The sequence below is a fragment of the Equus przewalskii genome, chromosome 26 (assembly GCF_037783145.1).
Source record: "Equus przewalskii isolate Varuska chromosome 26, EquPr2, whole genome shotgun sequence".
NCBI classification, from domain to species: domain Eukaryota; kingdom Metazoa; phylum Chordata; class Mammalia; order Perissodactyla; family Equidae; genus Equus; species Equus przewalskii.
In genome coordinates this window covers 23,039,082-23,053,820 of record NC_091856.1, presented here as the reverse complement: position 1 = coordinate 23,053,820, position 14,739 = coordinate 23,039,082, and the positions used below count along the sequence as shown (strand labels likewise).

The following is a 14,739-nucleotide window of genomic DNA, read 5'->3' as shown; positions in this document are numbered from 1 at the left end:
CTCACGGGCTATTCTACCTTCAGAAAATTCTTTTTCCACTTTGGGCTTCAGTTTCCCTATACGTGGAACAAGAAAGCTGACCTAGATAATTTCCAAGGCTGTGTCAAGTTGTAGCACATGCTGAAACTCAGCATCACAACCTGAGGCAGAAACCTTCACCCAGGAGACCCACGAGTTGGTCCCCATCTCTTAAACTGGAGTTTCCCAAAATGTGGCATGACATAAGCTGGTGCACACATACAACTTCAAATAAGACTGGGTCACACAGTGGGGAGGTTGATCCATTTCAGTTCTCTGTCAAACCTGCAGATTACATTAAAAAGAACACTTCAGTTGGTGCTAAGATGCGTTCAACACCTCTCTATCACACGCTTCTCTCCTATATTTCAAAGTGAGAGCAGGCCCAGGGGTTTGATCATTGAACAGGCAACAATATCTGGCTAGAATTTATTACTATTGTTTCTATCATACTTACTTTTACAGCTCCCATTCTCCTGAAGTTATGTGATAGTCGTTTTCTATGTAGAATTGAAGGAAAATTTGGTTTAATTGATTCTAAGTAAACATACATACAAGTATATGCGAATATCATTAGCAAGTTGGTGTACACATGACAGAAGTTTGAGGATCCCTGTCTTCAACAAGATCACAAGATGCAGGTCCGGTCCTGAGGTAGCCAAGTAAAAGAACCTTCACTGAAAACACAACGGTGTTTGCACTGCCTAGTAAGAGCAGAGCAGGCGAGTGCCCTGTTCTATGGGCCTTGAACAAGTTAGTTTTATTTGCAAGGCTGCTTTATCAGCAGGTGGGGCTGAGCATTTGGGGCAACTTCAGATTGGGGCTGTCATGCTCAGCCCTTCTCTCTTGGCCTTGTCTCTTGCTAGATGAGTTTAAATCGTTCATGAAGCGTCTCCCCAGCAACCACTTCCTGACCATCGGGAGCATCCATCAGCACTGGGGCAACGACTGGGACCTGCAGAACCGCTACAAGCTCCTGCAGAGCGCCACTGAGGCCCAAAGGCAAAAGATCCAACGCACCGCCCGCAAGCTCTTCGGCCTCAGTGTCCGCTGCCGCCATAATCCCAACCACCAGCTGCCTAGAGAGAGGTAAGTGCTGCCACCAGCTACCACCTCTGCAGGCTCGGACCTGGGGCTAGCTTGCGTTCACTTGTTGCAGAGGGAAATGCAATGAGGATGATGCATTTTGAGGTGGTAAGCAAGGCCTTGTGTGGTCCAGACCAACAGTTTTCTGGATCATCTCTGGCTTCTCCCATAATGGCTCCGGCTGCACTGGATTTATCAATGTTTCCTGAACATATCCGGGACTTTCAGCCTCTGAGATCTGTCTGATCCATCTGAGAAGAGGAGCTAACAATAGCCCTGACTGCTATATGACATTTTCTGGTTGCTTAAAATGTATTATCTATTTAATTAAAATTATTTGGCAAGGCAGATTTTGGTTTCCCTATCTTAGTGGTAAAGAAACTGGGTTAACTGATTAATCAATCAACTATTTACTGAGGGCCTTTGATCAGGGCCTGGAGCATACTGAAGTAAAGGGACTCCTACCATGAAAAATTTAAGGAGGCACTCCCTCAGCAGATCAAGTGAGTGTGGGGTCCTCACCTGAGAATGAGATCCCCCTTAAATGCCTAGCTGGTTGCTTGCCCTGCCCCTAGTCCCAGCCCTGCCCTTGAGGTGTTGTGACGGATGGCAGAGAATACAGGGGTGAACAAGAGAGACAGGGCCTGTGCTTTCACAGAACTTAGGGTTTATTTACCCTCTCAGGAACCCACAGGGAAAGAGCCAGAATTCAAATTCAGGTCTTTCAGACTCCTTTCTCCCAGGGTATTTTTGGGCTGCGTCTGAGAGTTTTCTGTAGTGACGCCTCTTGGGCTTCCATGAGGGTATCACAGGAGAGCAGGAAAGCAGGCTTGGGGCCTCTCCACCCTGCTTCAGCCAGAACAGCTATGCTTTCATCCATTCATCTATTTTGTATTTGGGGGTTCTGCATTCAGTTTTATTCAAAGAAAATGTATCTACCCTTAAAAAGACTGGGACTAAGGCCCATTCGCTTAGATTTTATGTCAGCCACATGCTTATATACATGATTGTTACCCCCGTTGTTCAAACCAGAACACTGAAGCTTAGAGAGTCAAGCAATCGGTGCAAAACTAAAGGCAAAACTACAGGATAAGTCAGTGGTTCGCAACTGGAGGTGATTTTGTCCCCAGGGAATATTTAGAAATGTCTGAAGACATTTTTGACTGTCATAACTGATGTGAAGGTGCTATTGAAGAAATAGAAGAATGATCTGTACCCAAAATCAATGGTGCTGAGGTTTGGAGACCCTGATGTACGAAGAGACAAGACGCCTCCTGACTCTATGATGCTGAATACTGTGTTCTCAATCCCACTGCTCTATAGCACTCAACATTTAAAAACCCCTGTAGTCTTCTAAGCAGTCTCCCTCCAACCCAACCACCCCCCATCCACGCACTCATTCCCCTCTCATTTTTCTAGCCTCCTATCAAATGCTGCCTCCTTCATGAAGTCTTTCCTGATTGCCCTGGACAATAGGTCCTGTTAATCTAAAACCCCTGTCTCAGTCAGCATATTTTCCTCTCTTTTCCCCATTGTGAAACAGTCTCCTTGTATCCTTTCCACGCTTGTCTCTGTCTTCCCCATTTCCTCCAACTCCGAGCCCACTGCTTTGAACCTAGTTTGTGATAATTATTTTGTGAATCATCTAGAATTCTTCTACAAGTTGCTTACTTGTTGCAATTCTGCAGAACCAGGGACTAGGAAAGAGGTCCAGTCAGAAAATGGCTGCCTCGTCATCTGCCACAGATTCCCAGACTGCTACCAAGAGTGAGTGTCTGAAGTAGATTCCATTTAGATCCATTAAGCATCTGTCCTGTGACCTGTGTCGGCCATTGGTGGAGATTCAGAAATGAGCACAGGAAATAATGCTGTGAAAGATGTCTTTTGGAGAAGGATTTACGTTGGCAATCAGGAAAAGCTCACCATACGTATATATTAACCTGCGGGGCTGCCAGAGCAAAGTACCACAGACAACAGAAATTTGTTTTCTCACAGTTCCAGAGTCTGGAAGTCTGAGAGATTGAGGTGTACACGGGTTTGATTTCTTCTGAGGCCTCTCTCCTTGCCTTGTAGATGACCGTCTTCTCCCTGTGTCTTCGCATGGCCTTTCCTCTGTTCCTGTCTGTCTCCTAATCCCCTCTTCTCGTAAGGACACCAGTCCTATTGGGTTAGGGCTCACCTCAATGACCTCATTTTAACTTAGTTACCTCTTTAAAGACTCTATCTCCAAATAGAGGCACTTTCTGAGGTACTGAGGTGAGGACTTGAACATATTATTTTTGAGGGGATATAATTCAGACTAGACACCATAAAAGGTTCCTTTTGACTCAATCTTTAGTCGAGAAACTGTGCATCCCCAGGACTGACCACACTGGAAGCAAATCCGGTGGTGAAGGGTAACATTTAACCATTACCAGACTTTAAACAGATGTATCTGTCAATTTAGCTAGTTGTCACCGCAGAGAATGAAGTGGAGCATCCAAAGGCCCAAAGACCCTGGGTAGACACATTAAAGGAGAGAAGAATGTCCAGGGTGCACAGCACAGAGCACTGTCAGGCGTGCCAGGTCTGGGGAAGGCTCAGGAGGGCTCCAGAAGGAGACTAGGTGGACAGGCATTAGAAGGGAGGAAAGAGGGACAAAATGGGATAATGAGAGTATAACTGAACAGAATCATGGGGCTGGATTTGAGATCATGCCCTACCTTTAGCGGCTGTGTGACCTTTAGCAAATCGCTTCACTATTCTGAATGCAGATGTCCACATCTGTAAGTTTTTCTTCCTGTGAAAGCTGTCAGGTATAGACAGCTAGAAATGTCCTGCTACCACCAAGACTTTCAAAGAAAGAACTCATAGTGTTGCCTTCTCTCCTCCCAAGAAGAGAAAACTTACTATAATCATAACATCCCTCCTCCACTCACCTGGAGAGGATGTCTAGAATTCCACTTTGGCGAGTCACTCAATTATGCTTGTTTAACAGACATTGAATGCTGGGTACCGGGGAGGTGGGATGCAGGGCACAGAAACTCAGCTCTGTGCTGATTCCCCTGAAGGCTTCCCAGGAGAGCTGAATCTCCTTGCTGGCTGTGGGCTGCCTCCTGACATCAGAACCAGAGGCTTTAATGAGCGTCTTTCACACCACCAGGCAGGGCAACTCCCTGCCACAGAGCAGTGTCAGACAGAGGTACTAACGCTGGGGACCTTGGGCTACCTGAGCTAAGCAAGCTGGAATTTGTCAATGAACTGATTGCTTGGCTGCAATTGTCTGCTTGCCAGCCTCCATGGGGGATGAATCCATCAAGCAGGTGCCATCAGTACCACCTTCGCACAGGGATTTTTACTTGTGTCACAGAGAGGTGGCGTTGTTGAGGCAAGGTGAGAGAGGGAAACAGCATGGGGTTTTACATACATACAGACTGGGTCCAAATCCTGGCTTTATGTAAGTCCCTGCACCTCATTTGCAGCATGGGATAATGAAACTTGCCTTCAGGTTAAGTATGAGGATTAAGATTTTAAAATTTAGTTAGCCTAGTCAAGTGCCTGACTCAGTTGAAAAAGAGAGAGAGAGAGCTGTCACTTAGTACATGTATTCTAAAGGTCATGAACTGTTCTAAGCATCTTCTTCTTCTTCTGTTGTTTTTTGGTGAAGAAGGCTGGCCCTGAGTTAACATATGTTGCCAGTCTTCCTCTTTTTGCTTGAGGAAGATTGTCACTGAGCTAACATTTGTGCCAATCTTCATCTAGTTGGTATGTGGGACACCACCACAACATGGCTTGATGAGCGGTATGTAGGTCTGTGCCCAGGGTTTGAACCCATGAACCCCAGGCTGCTGAAGCAGAGCAAACAAACTTAACCACTACACCACTGGGCCAGGCCCCTTAAGCATCTTCTATAAATTAATTCACTTCCTCCTCTCTGCAACCTTATAAACTAGGTACTCTTAATAACTTATTATTCCTATCTTATGGATAAAGGAACTGAGACACAGAGAGTTTACTAATGTACCCAAGGTCCATAAATATTATTTTATTGTTACTTCAAAGAGATGTTTACCTATAAAATTTAGGGAGAGGTCAAATAGAGATCATTGGAACTTGGTTTTGAGGTATGTTGGAACCTTATTATTGGCGTGGAAGGCAAAAAGGGTGTTCTGGTTATTAAGTGATGCCAAAAAGTTCACCCCAAAACTTAATGGCTCAAAACAACACTTTATTATCATCTCTCACGATTCAGTAGGTTGACTGGGCACAGCTGGGTTTCTCTCAGGTTGGCTGGAGCTGGCGTCACTGGGGGGCTTGAATGGACTGTATGTCCATCCTGGCTCACTCCCAGAGCTGTTGGTTGATCCTGGCTGTCAACTGGGAGCTCAGCTGGGGCTGCCAACCAGAGTGCCTACACATGCCCTCTCCATGTGGCCTGGGCTTCTCGCAGCAAGGCAGATCCCGAGACTAAAAAGAAGCTGCAAGATGTCTTACAACTTGGCCTTGGAAGTCAGAGAGTGTGACTTCCACCATATTGTATGGCGAAAAGCTCAGCCCAGATTTAAGGGGGTGAATACTGAGAGGTGTGGTTCACGAGGGGCGCTCTAGTGGGGCACCAGGGGCAGAGGAAGTCTTTTTTAGACATTGGTACAACAGAATAAATTAAATATAATTGGAAGAAGAGGTGACTATCCTATATCTAGGGTGAATAAGATTAGTAATAAAAACAATCACAAAGCAATAACAACCACTTACTGAGCAGCTATTAGACAAGGCAATAGAGCTAAGTATAGAGATTCTGGAATCAGACTGCCAATTTCAAGTTCCAGCTTTGTCATCCACTTACACGGCAACCCTGGGAAGTTACTAACATCTTTGGGCCTCAATTTCCTCAACTGTAAAATGGGGCTAATAATAGTGCCTACCTCATAACATTGTTTTAGGATTAAATGCTTTAACCCACATAACGTGCTTAGAACAGTGCCTGGCACGTGGAAAATACTCAATACATGTTAGCTGTTTTTCTTCTTATTGTTATTTTTACCAGGCACTGATATTTTGTGTATAAATTGCTTAGCCCTTGGTAATACTCAATGAGTCTGAGTGTCGATGATGATGACGTATATTTTTTCACCTAATCCTTACACTACTTCTGTGAAGTTGATGCTGTTAGATTTGTTTTATAGATGAGGGAACTGATGAGGCAGATATGTAATTACCTTTGTTCAACGTCACATCGCAGGTAAGCGGCAGGGTGAGAATTGTCTTGCCGACTCCATCATTGAACTTGATGGTCAAGAGCCCTTTGCAGGCTCTAAGCAGTCTATAGCAGCAAGGAGAGGTAGCTGTGCTTGGTTGGGGCATCCTGGTTTGAGTGTATGGTGATGCCAAAGGCAGAGTTAGTGCATCAAGGCCATTGGGCATGAGGCAGGGGCTGGGGTGGACCAGAATTAGAATTATATAGGCTCTACTGGTATGCTGAGATTCAAGAAATGGCCCTAGCTGTAGAGCCGTGAATCAACTCCAGAGCCCAAGTAGGAACTCAGACAGACACATCAGACAGATTCCTTGTAGGTAAAGAGAAGAGGCCAGATTCAGTGCAGGTCAACTCAGCAAGTATTTCTTGAGAGCTTACTGTGTACCATGCTCTGGAAGCACAGAGGTAAGCAAGACCCATCCCACCCCAAGGCTCACTGCTTGTTGGGATGAGGCCAGCAAGACTAATTCCAGACCTACCTGCCGATGGAAAGTTCAACACCCAACCAAATTTCTATTGGGTGCAATAAAGAACACATAATTATTTATGTATTGGGTTCTTTCTGGGGTCCCGGAGATACCATATTGGATTTCCATTACCCTGTGCAAGAACTGGCCCTAGTGTCAGACCACAGTACTGCAGTTGGACAAGTCAACCCACAAGGAAGGTTCCTGTGGATTCTTTTGCTACCAGGAGATCCTTAAGTTGTGTGGAGTTAAAAAGGGGGAGAGACTGGGAGATGGACTTTGAGTTTCGTCCTTACTGGTTACTAGACACTGAGAGTTTCTGAATCTTGTTTTCCTTGTCTGTAAAGTGAGCATAATAATTTCTTCCTGCCCCCTTCAGTGGGTCTCTATTGGGCTCACCTGAGATGGTATGTCTGGACGTACTTTGTAAACTCTGAAAGAGGGCTATGCAAACAGGGCGAACTTGAAACCAAACTCATCAGGAAGAGAAAGGGCTAAGTTTAGGTCCAAGAGTTAATAGTTAAGACTTCAAATGTATTTACCATGCACCAGGAGCTGTCCTATGCACTTTCATCTCATTTAATCATCATGACAACCTTACCTGGTAGCACTAACTCATCCCATTTTAAGAATGGGGAAATTAAGGCACAAAGATTGTTCATTGACTTGTTGAAGATTATACAGCAGGTAAGAGGCAGGATTCAAACCCAGGCAGAGTCCTCTCCTATAACCTCTATGCTATCTACTTGTCCCTGAGGCAGGATGACCCAATGTGTTCAGATGACTTGCCTAAACTACCAACTGCGTTGTGGTGGAAATAACCTCTTATTGCAAAGGAGGGAAGGACAGAGGGAGAGAGAGACATGGAGGGAGGAAAGAATAGAGGGAAGGAGAAAGGAAAAAAGAGGAATACAGAAAGGGAGCGTAGGAGAGAAGAAAAGAAGAGCAAAATCAGCGTGGGTGATGCTGAATTCAGCTGGCTTCTGTGAAGTTCCATAAATGTTTACTAACCACCTGCTCTCCCAGCCTATGCCAGACACTAGAAGGTATTTAAAAATACAAGCAACAGAGCCTTTGTCCTCAAAACATCTTTATCTAGCCTAATGGTGTGCTGAAAATGACCCTGGTTTGTGAACCAGGAGATGGAGTTCAAGCCCTGGTTCTGCCTATGTGGGCTGGGCTGGACTCATCCATGATGGGTCTGTAGCAGATACTCCAGACAACACTGGGTGCAAAAAAAATGTGCCTTGCAGGGGTGGGGTGCAGGTTGAGCAGTGAACAATTGCACTTCACCTTTAACTGGAGCAGCTCTTCATCCATTTTCTTTATGGAAATTCTGAATTAAAACTCATTTGGGAAAGTAAAATGATTTTTTTTATTTTTTGCTAAAGCAATTTGAAAATGACTGGGTTCAGTTATCTCTGAGGTCCTTCCCGCCTCTAGGAGAAATGTCACTCACAGAGAATGAGAGAGTAACAGTTCAACTCCAAAATATTGGTATAAGGTCAGTAATTGAATCTTTGAGCAGTATTGCTTTGAGATGATGCTAATTAGTCAATTTTAATGAGTAACCTATAGTTCAAGCTAAGATCTTCTTTTGCCCCAAATTACAGTGGTCTTTTAACTAAGTCCCCCGGAATCTACTCCAATCACTTTCCAATCTATGTTCCAAGAGGCCGTAAGAGTTATTACTTAAGAAGCAAATTCAATCTTGTCACATCCCTGCTTAAAACCTTTGGTGACTAATCACTGCTCTTAGGAGAAAGAGCAGATTGTTCCCTCTACGTTCCCTAAGTGCACATTTCTCCCTCCCACGCCACAGGCTTCACACAGTCTCTCCCTTCTACCTAGAAGGGCCTTCCTTTTCCCTTCACTGCAGTAGCCTCTGTGTATCCTTCAGCTCTCAGCTCAAAAGCTGTGTTCCTTGCATCGAAAGGCTATGTCGGGATCTGTTTTATATGCTTTCCTAGCAACCTGACTTCCCAAATGAAGCCCAAATCTCAGCTTACCGTTATACCTTTGTTTATTTATTAACACCTGTCTCTCTCATGAGACCATCAGCGTCATACACGCACCTGGACCCATGCTCTTCGCCATTTTATTGGCCTAACTTCCTAGCGCGGTATTTGGCACACAGTAGCTATTCAAAAAACTTTGTTCAACAAATAGACAAATAAAGTATTTTCTGCTCAGAATGAGGCCCCAAAGGCATATTGACACAATCTTTTAAAATTGTGTCTCATTGCCATGTAAATAATCGATTTTCCTCACATATTAGTGTGTATATTTAGATCTTCCTCATTCCCAAATGAAGAAACTAAGGCCAAAAGGAGTTAAGAGACTTTGTGAACAGACTGTGACTAAAATTCAGGCCCTCAGACTGTGACAGTACAGGCAGTGTCGTCAAATGGAAACTGCAGATGGAGAATGCCTTCAACTGACCCGGATCCAAATCCTGAAAGTATCTCTTGCTAAGTCTGTTACTTTGGGAAATGTACCCTATTGAAAAAAAGAAAAAAAAAATGGAGAAATAAGAAAAAATAAACACTTCTCAGAGTCTATTAAATTCAATGAGATGAACTAAAATTCCTAGCACTGAGTAGGTGCTTAAAGTCAGTGTGTTTGAAGTTTCTTCCCTTCATCCTATCACCTGATTTTTTTAGAGGTTATAGTATAGTAAGGCAAAGCAGATCCATGGAACTTTAGCTTAAGGCAGGCAGTATAATTGACATTTTCTGGTGACTCTTGGTCTTTGGTTTATTTTTACTTCTCATATTCACATGGCCTTGACCCAGCAGTCCAGGGCTTAGCTAAGCACGATGTGATTATGCATTGTTGAGCTGAAAATTACTTGGGGGCATCCCCTTAGGCTCCAGTCCTGGGGCCATAGCTTCTGAACCTATGTCAGCTTTTAACATATTTCCTGCTTCATACAGTATTTAATTGGTGCCTACGGAAGGATTCTGGCTGCTAAGATAATTGTTATCTCTCTTAGGATGACCCTCAATATCCACACTGGTTTGATTCTCCTCTCTGAACCCTATACTTCCTTGCCTCTGGATTTAATCTCCATCGACTCCTGCAGTGGTGCAAAGGGATATGACTTCTTATATTTTATTGAACTGAAGTCAGTTTCAGTTTATTAGACTGGCAGTCCCTGCTCTGTCACATATTAGATTTGTGACCTGCAAAAATCTCTAAACCTACCTGAGCCCTCTGTTTCCTCATCTGTATGATCAGGATAATAAGAAGGATTCACCTCACGGAGTTGATGTCCAAGTCAAGTTATATGATATATGTGAAAACTCTTCATAACTTATAAAGAAATGCACAGATACAATATTTATATAAGCAAGAGCCCAGCAGTAGATCCTAGATGTTTGGTAAAGACACTGTTTCTGCTTCCAAGAAATAGATGTCTCCATTGCAGAGGATAGAATACGAGCCTAACAAAATGTAATAATATACTAGAGGCAATGGATTCTACCATATGTAAGACTTCAGACTCTGGAGTGTGATAGGTCAAGGTGTGTAACAATGTAAACCTGGCACTGTATTAAGGTATCTGAGCTTCAGTTTTCTAATTGGTATGGTGGAGACAAAAATAATACTAACATTGGAAAAATCAATAAGAGAACATATATGCCACTTTTAACACATAGTAAGACGTCAGATTATAAGGCTCCTTATCAGACAAACTTTAAGATCAATAATTCAATTAATTGAAATAGTTAAGTTAAAATAGGGAATCCTCAAATGTATGCATGCTTTACATATATAAACACATTTTATCTTAACCTAAAACATATAAGTGTATATTCCTTGGCCAAATGTATATCCCTTTTGAAATAGGGCCAAAATCTTTTTTGAGAGTGCTGGTATATTCCGTTTGACATTTTACTGGCTTTCTTGCATAAATCAGATCCATAATTGTATAATATTTCCAACTTTGATTTATTCAAAGTTGAGCAATAGTTTAAAGAACCTTAAGAAACAATCTAAATGTTGGTAGATTTTTATGAACCCTCCTAATCTTTTTTCAGACACTTCCCCTTTATTTAAATTGATGGCAATTTTTTCAGCAACTGGTCTTTATAGAATTCCACAGAATTCAAATTAGTTTCCACAGAAAAAGTTCATGTTTCACTGATTTATTTTACTTTTAATTCCATCATATAATAATAGCAAATACAGCTGGCATAAACAGGGTTGGGAACCAACAAGACTGACTCTCAGTAAACGCGCATGTTACTCGGAGGGAACAGAAGTGTGTGGGCTTTGTAAGAGTGTGAACAGCCAGCCATGAGTATTAAATGTGCAGTGATCATCACACACTGCATTTATCTGATGGAAGGGAGAGTGTCAGTTGTGTGGCAAATCACTTACACGGAGGTCAATTACGCAAGCTTGCCCCAAGACAGAGTCTCTTATTCCTAGTAAATTGCCACTATTAGTGGAGAAACTTCTTCAAAGTCATATAGTAAAAAAAAAAGATGATAATAATGGTTAACATATATTGACCATTTATTATGTACCAAGCATAGTTTTAAAGGCTTTACATATACTTATTCATTTAATACTTACAACAACCCTATAAAGCAGATTCTATTATGCTTTACATTATATAAATGTAGAATTTGAATAACAATGAAGGTAAGAAGAGAGAGAAGTACATTCTGCTGAGAAGACTGGAGAAACCGCCTTCGTTCCTTCCTTGCCTGGGTTACTCTATTTATCCTTTAAATTTCAGATCAAACTTCATTTCTTAGGGATGCTTGTCCTGGCACACTGGACCAGTTTGCACTGTCCTACAGTATGTCTTTACTGCATCCTGCAGTACTTTTTTCAAATACCTGCTACATTTGCAATTGTGTATTTAATACCAGACTTCCCCTACTTGACCACGAATTCCATGAGGACAGGGACCCTGTTTTTCTTGCTCACCAGTGTATCTCTCCCCTCTCCCCAAAGTGACAAGTAGGGTGCCTGACACATCATCAAACAGCATTTGCTGAACTGAAGTGAGGGAGCATTTGAGGTGGGAGTTGAGGGATGATGGTGCTTTGAACTTGGGGTGGAGAGTGGTTTTCCATTCAAGAAAACAGCATATACTTATGAAGAAGTGAATATTAATTTGTGAAGATTAATTTCATCCAGAAATGGGAAATCAGAGAGAGCACATCAGTCAAGATTGCATATGTGAGCTTTGGAACCAGACAATCTAGTGTTAAATCCTGGTGAGCTGTGAGCTCAGTGTCTTCTGGCTCCAAGTGTCTTCATCTGTAAAATAAGAATAATAACAGTACTTTCTCCACAGTTATTGTGAAGATTACCCAAGATATATATACAGTGTTCTTATCATATAGTAAAGGGTCAATAAATATTAGCTCTAAGTGTAATTGTCCTTACAGTTATTGGATAAGATTAGACTGGTATGTTGAGATGAAATTATGGAGGGACCGAATGCCTAGCTCTGGGATTTATATACTATCCTTTAGGTGGTGAGCAGCCATTGGGAAAAAAAAATACAAGGAATGCATTTGGTAAGTGTTCTCTGGTAGCCATTTGAAAGAGGAACTAGAGAATGAGTGGAACCTCTCTCCCAGGGAAAAAGGATTCCATGTTTCTTTCCTGTGTTGAGGTGAGCTTTACCACACATCTGTGGTTGACGGCAGTGTGGCTGAAACTGGAGTGTACATCACACTCTCCTGGAGGACTTTTTGAACACAGACTTCTGGGCTCCATCCCCGGGTTTTCTGACTCAGTAGGTCTGAGATGAGTTCTAGGTTCTAAACGGTCCAGTGTTGCTGATCTGGGAACCACACTAACCTTGGATTAGAAGACTCCCCTCACTGCTATAAAAGTGGTCTCAGCTCACTATATACAGTTGGCAGAAACCAAGCAAAAATGAGTTCCTCTAAGTGAATCCCATAGGATATTGTGAGGGAGAGGGAGGGAAGGAAGTGGTGTCTGTGGTTGAATAAGTTTAGGAAATGTTGAATTAAAAAAAAATAGAGAAGGGGTCATGTGAATATTTTTTTCAAACTTATTTGGCCATAGAACCCTTCTCAAAGTTTTTCAAGAGACTGAGTTCCTCAGTACACAGCCTTGGAAAAGAGTGGTTTATACCAGATTAAGAGGCAATGACCTAGATTATTTGGTCTGGTACCACAGGTTATGATTTCCTCTCCTGTCAATAGAGATCCTCATCCTTCAGTTAGTCTTCTTTGAATTGAGTTTCCAACACCTTCTGCTTAAGCAGATGCTAATGGCTTTGTATCCCAGCAGGTACCACTCCTGCTAAGAGGTGGCATGACTGCTAACCAGCGGCAGTCAAAGTAACAGCAGGAAGGTACTCAGTTTCTGGGATAATTAGGGAATAAATTTACCCCATTTGGTTTAGGGACATTCCTAACCTTAAAAAGTAAACTGTTACCAAGATAAATACCTCATGCACAGGTTATTTTAAGGTTTGCAAAGGGCTTTCACACCAGCGATCTTATGATCCTTATAATAATGTGTGGTAGAGCTAAAGCAAGGATTAGTCTGCCTCTTTACAGGGGAGAAAATGAAGGCTCACAGAAATTAATGATTGGCCCAACATTATGAAATAATGGTCTTCTTCTACTGCCATCCTGCATACGCATAATCCTTTGTTCTTGTCAAAGAATATTTCCTTGAATATTTATGCTGAATCTTCATTCATTCATCCATTCATTCCTTCATTTAGCAAATACTTAATGAGTGCCTACTAAGTGCCTATAAGAATTATGCAAGGGGTAGTGGTAGAGTGGTGAACAAGACAAGGGGTATCTCTGTCCACATCAAGCTTGAGACTTAGCAGATAAAATAAAACTGGCACAAGGCTGGCTCTGCACCCATGCTTTGCTTTAGGAATCTGAGTCTCGGGAAAGGTAAATGATCTAAAATTATGAAATTAAAAAATGATCAGGAAAATTAAAAGATCACCCAGTCTATTCTTCTCATTTTACTAAAGAGTAAAATGAAACTGAGTGGGGAAGTGTCAGTAGAGTAACTGTATTAGTTTTGTATTGTGTGTAACAAATTACCACAAATTTAGAGGCTTAAAGCAACATACATTTATTATTCCACATTTTCCATGTGTCAGGGGTCTGGGTATGGTATAGCTGGATCTTATGCTTATGTCTCACAGGCTGAAATCAAGATGTTGAGGTTCTGGGGAAGAACCCATGTTTAAGCTCTTTCAGGTTGCTGGCAGAATTCACTTCTTTGTGGTTGTAAGACTGAGGTCACCTTTTCCTTGCTGGCCATTGGTCAGGGTTTGCTCTTAGCTCCTAAAGGCCGGTCTCCACTCTTTGCACATGGACCCCTCCATTTTCAAAGGAGCAAAGATATGGCAAGTCCTTCTCGTGCCTCAGATCTCTCAGAGTTCTCTTTCTGCCAACAGCCAGATAAAACTCTCTCCCTTTAAAGGAGTACGTCTGATTAGATTAGGTCCACCTGGATAATCTCCCTGTCTTTAGGTCAACTGCAGCGTATAAGAGAATACAATCCTGGAAGTGATATCATATTCACAGGCCCTGGGGATTAGAGCCTGGAATCCCGGGAAGGGAGGGGGCGTTTTTAGAATTCTGCCTAATACAGTAACATAGCTTGGTAGTAATGGAATAGGGAAGAGATATCCTGAGTTCTCTTTGGGGCTCATGATATACAGTAGTTTGAATATCTATTGCTGTATAACAAATTGGCACACATTTAGGGGCTTAAAAGCACCAATCTGTATGTTATGCTCATGACCTACAGGTCAGGAATTTGTGCCAGGATTGGCTGTGCAACTCTGTTCTACATAGAGTTGACTTGAAGTCACTCATTGGGATTTAGCTGGCAGCTGGGCGGGGCTGGAGGTCCTAATGAAGCTTCAGTCACGTGTCTGGTGTATTGGCAGAGATG

General features: G+C 42.5%; 1 protein-coding gene across 1 annotated transcript in view; it reads left to right on the top strand.

Moving 5' to 3' along the window:
* Positions 1-14,739, top strand: part of BRINP1 (BMP/retinoic acid inducible neural specific 1) — a 171,947-nt gene that overhangs the window by 144,186 nt on the left and 13,022 nt on the right. The window contains exon 7 of the mRNA XM_008519176.2: positions 885-1,107. Within this exon, the coding sequence (XP_008517398.1) occupies positions 885-1,107 (223 nt within the window). The remainder of the gene's footprint in view (positions 1-884; positions 1,108-14,739) is intronic.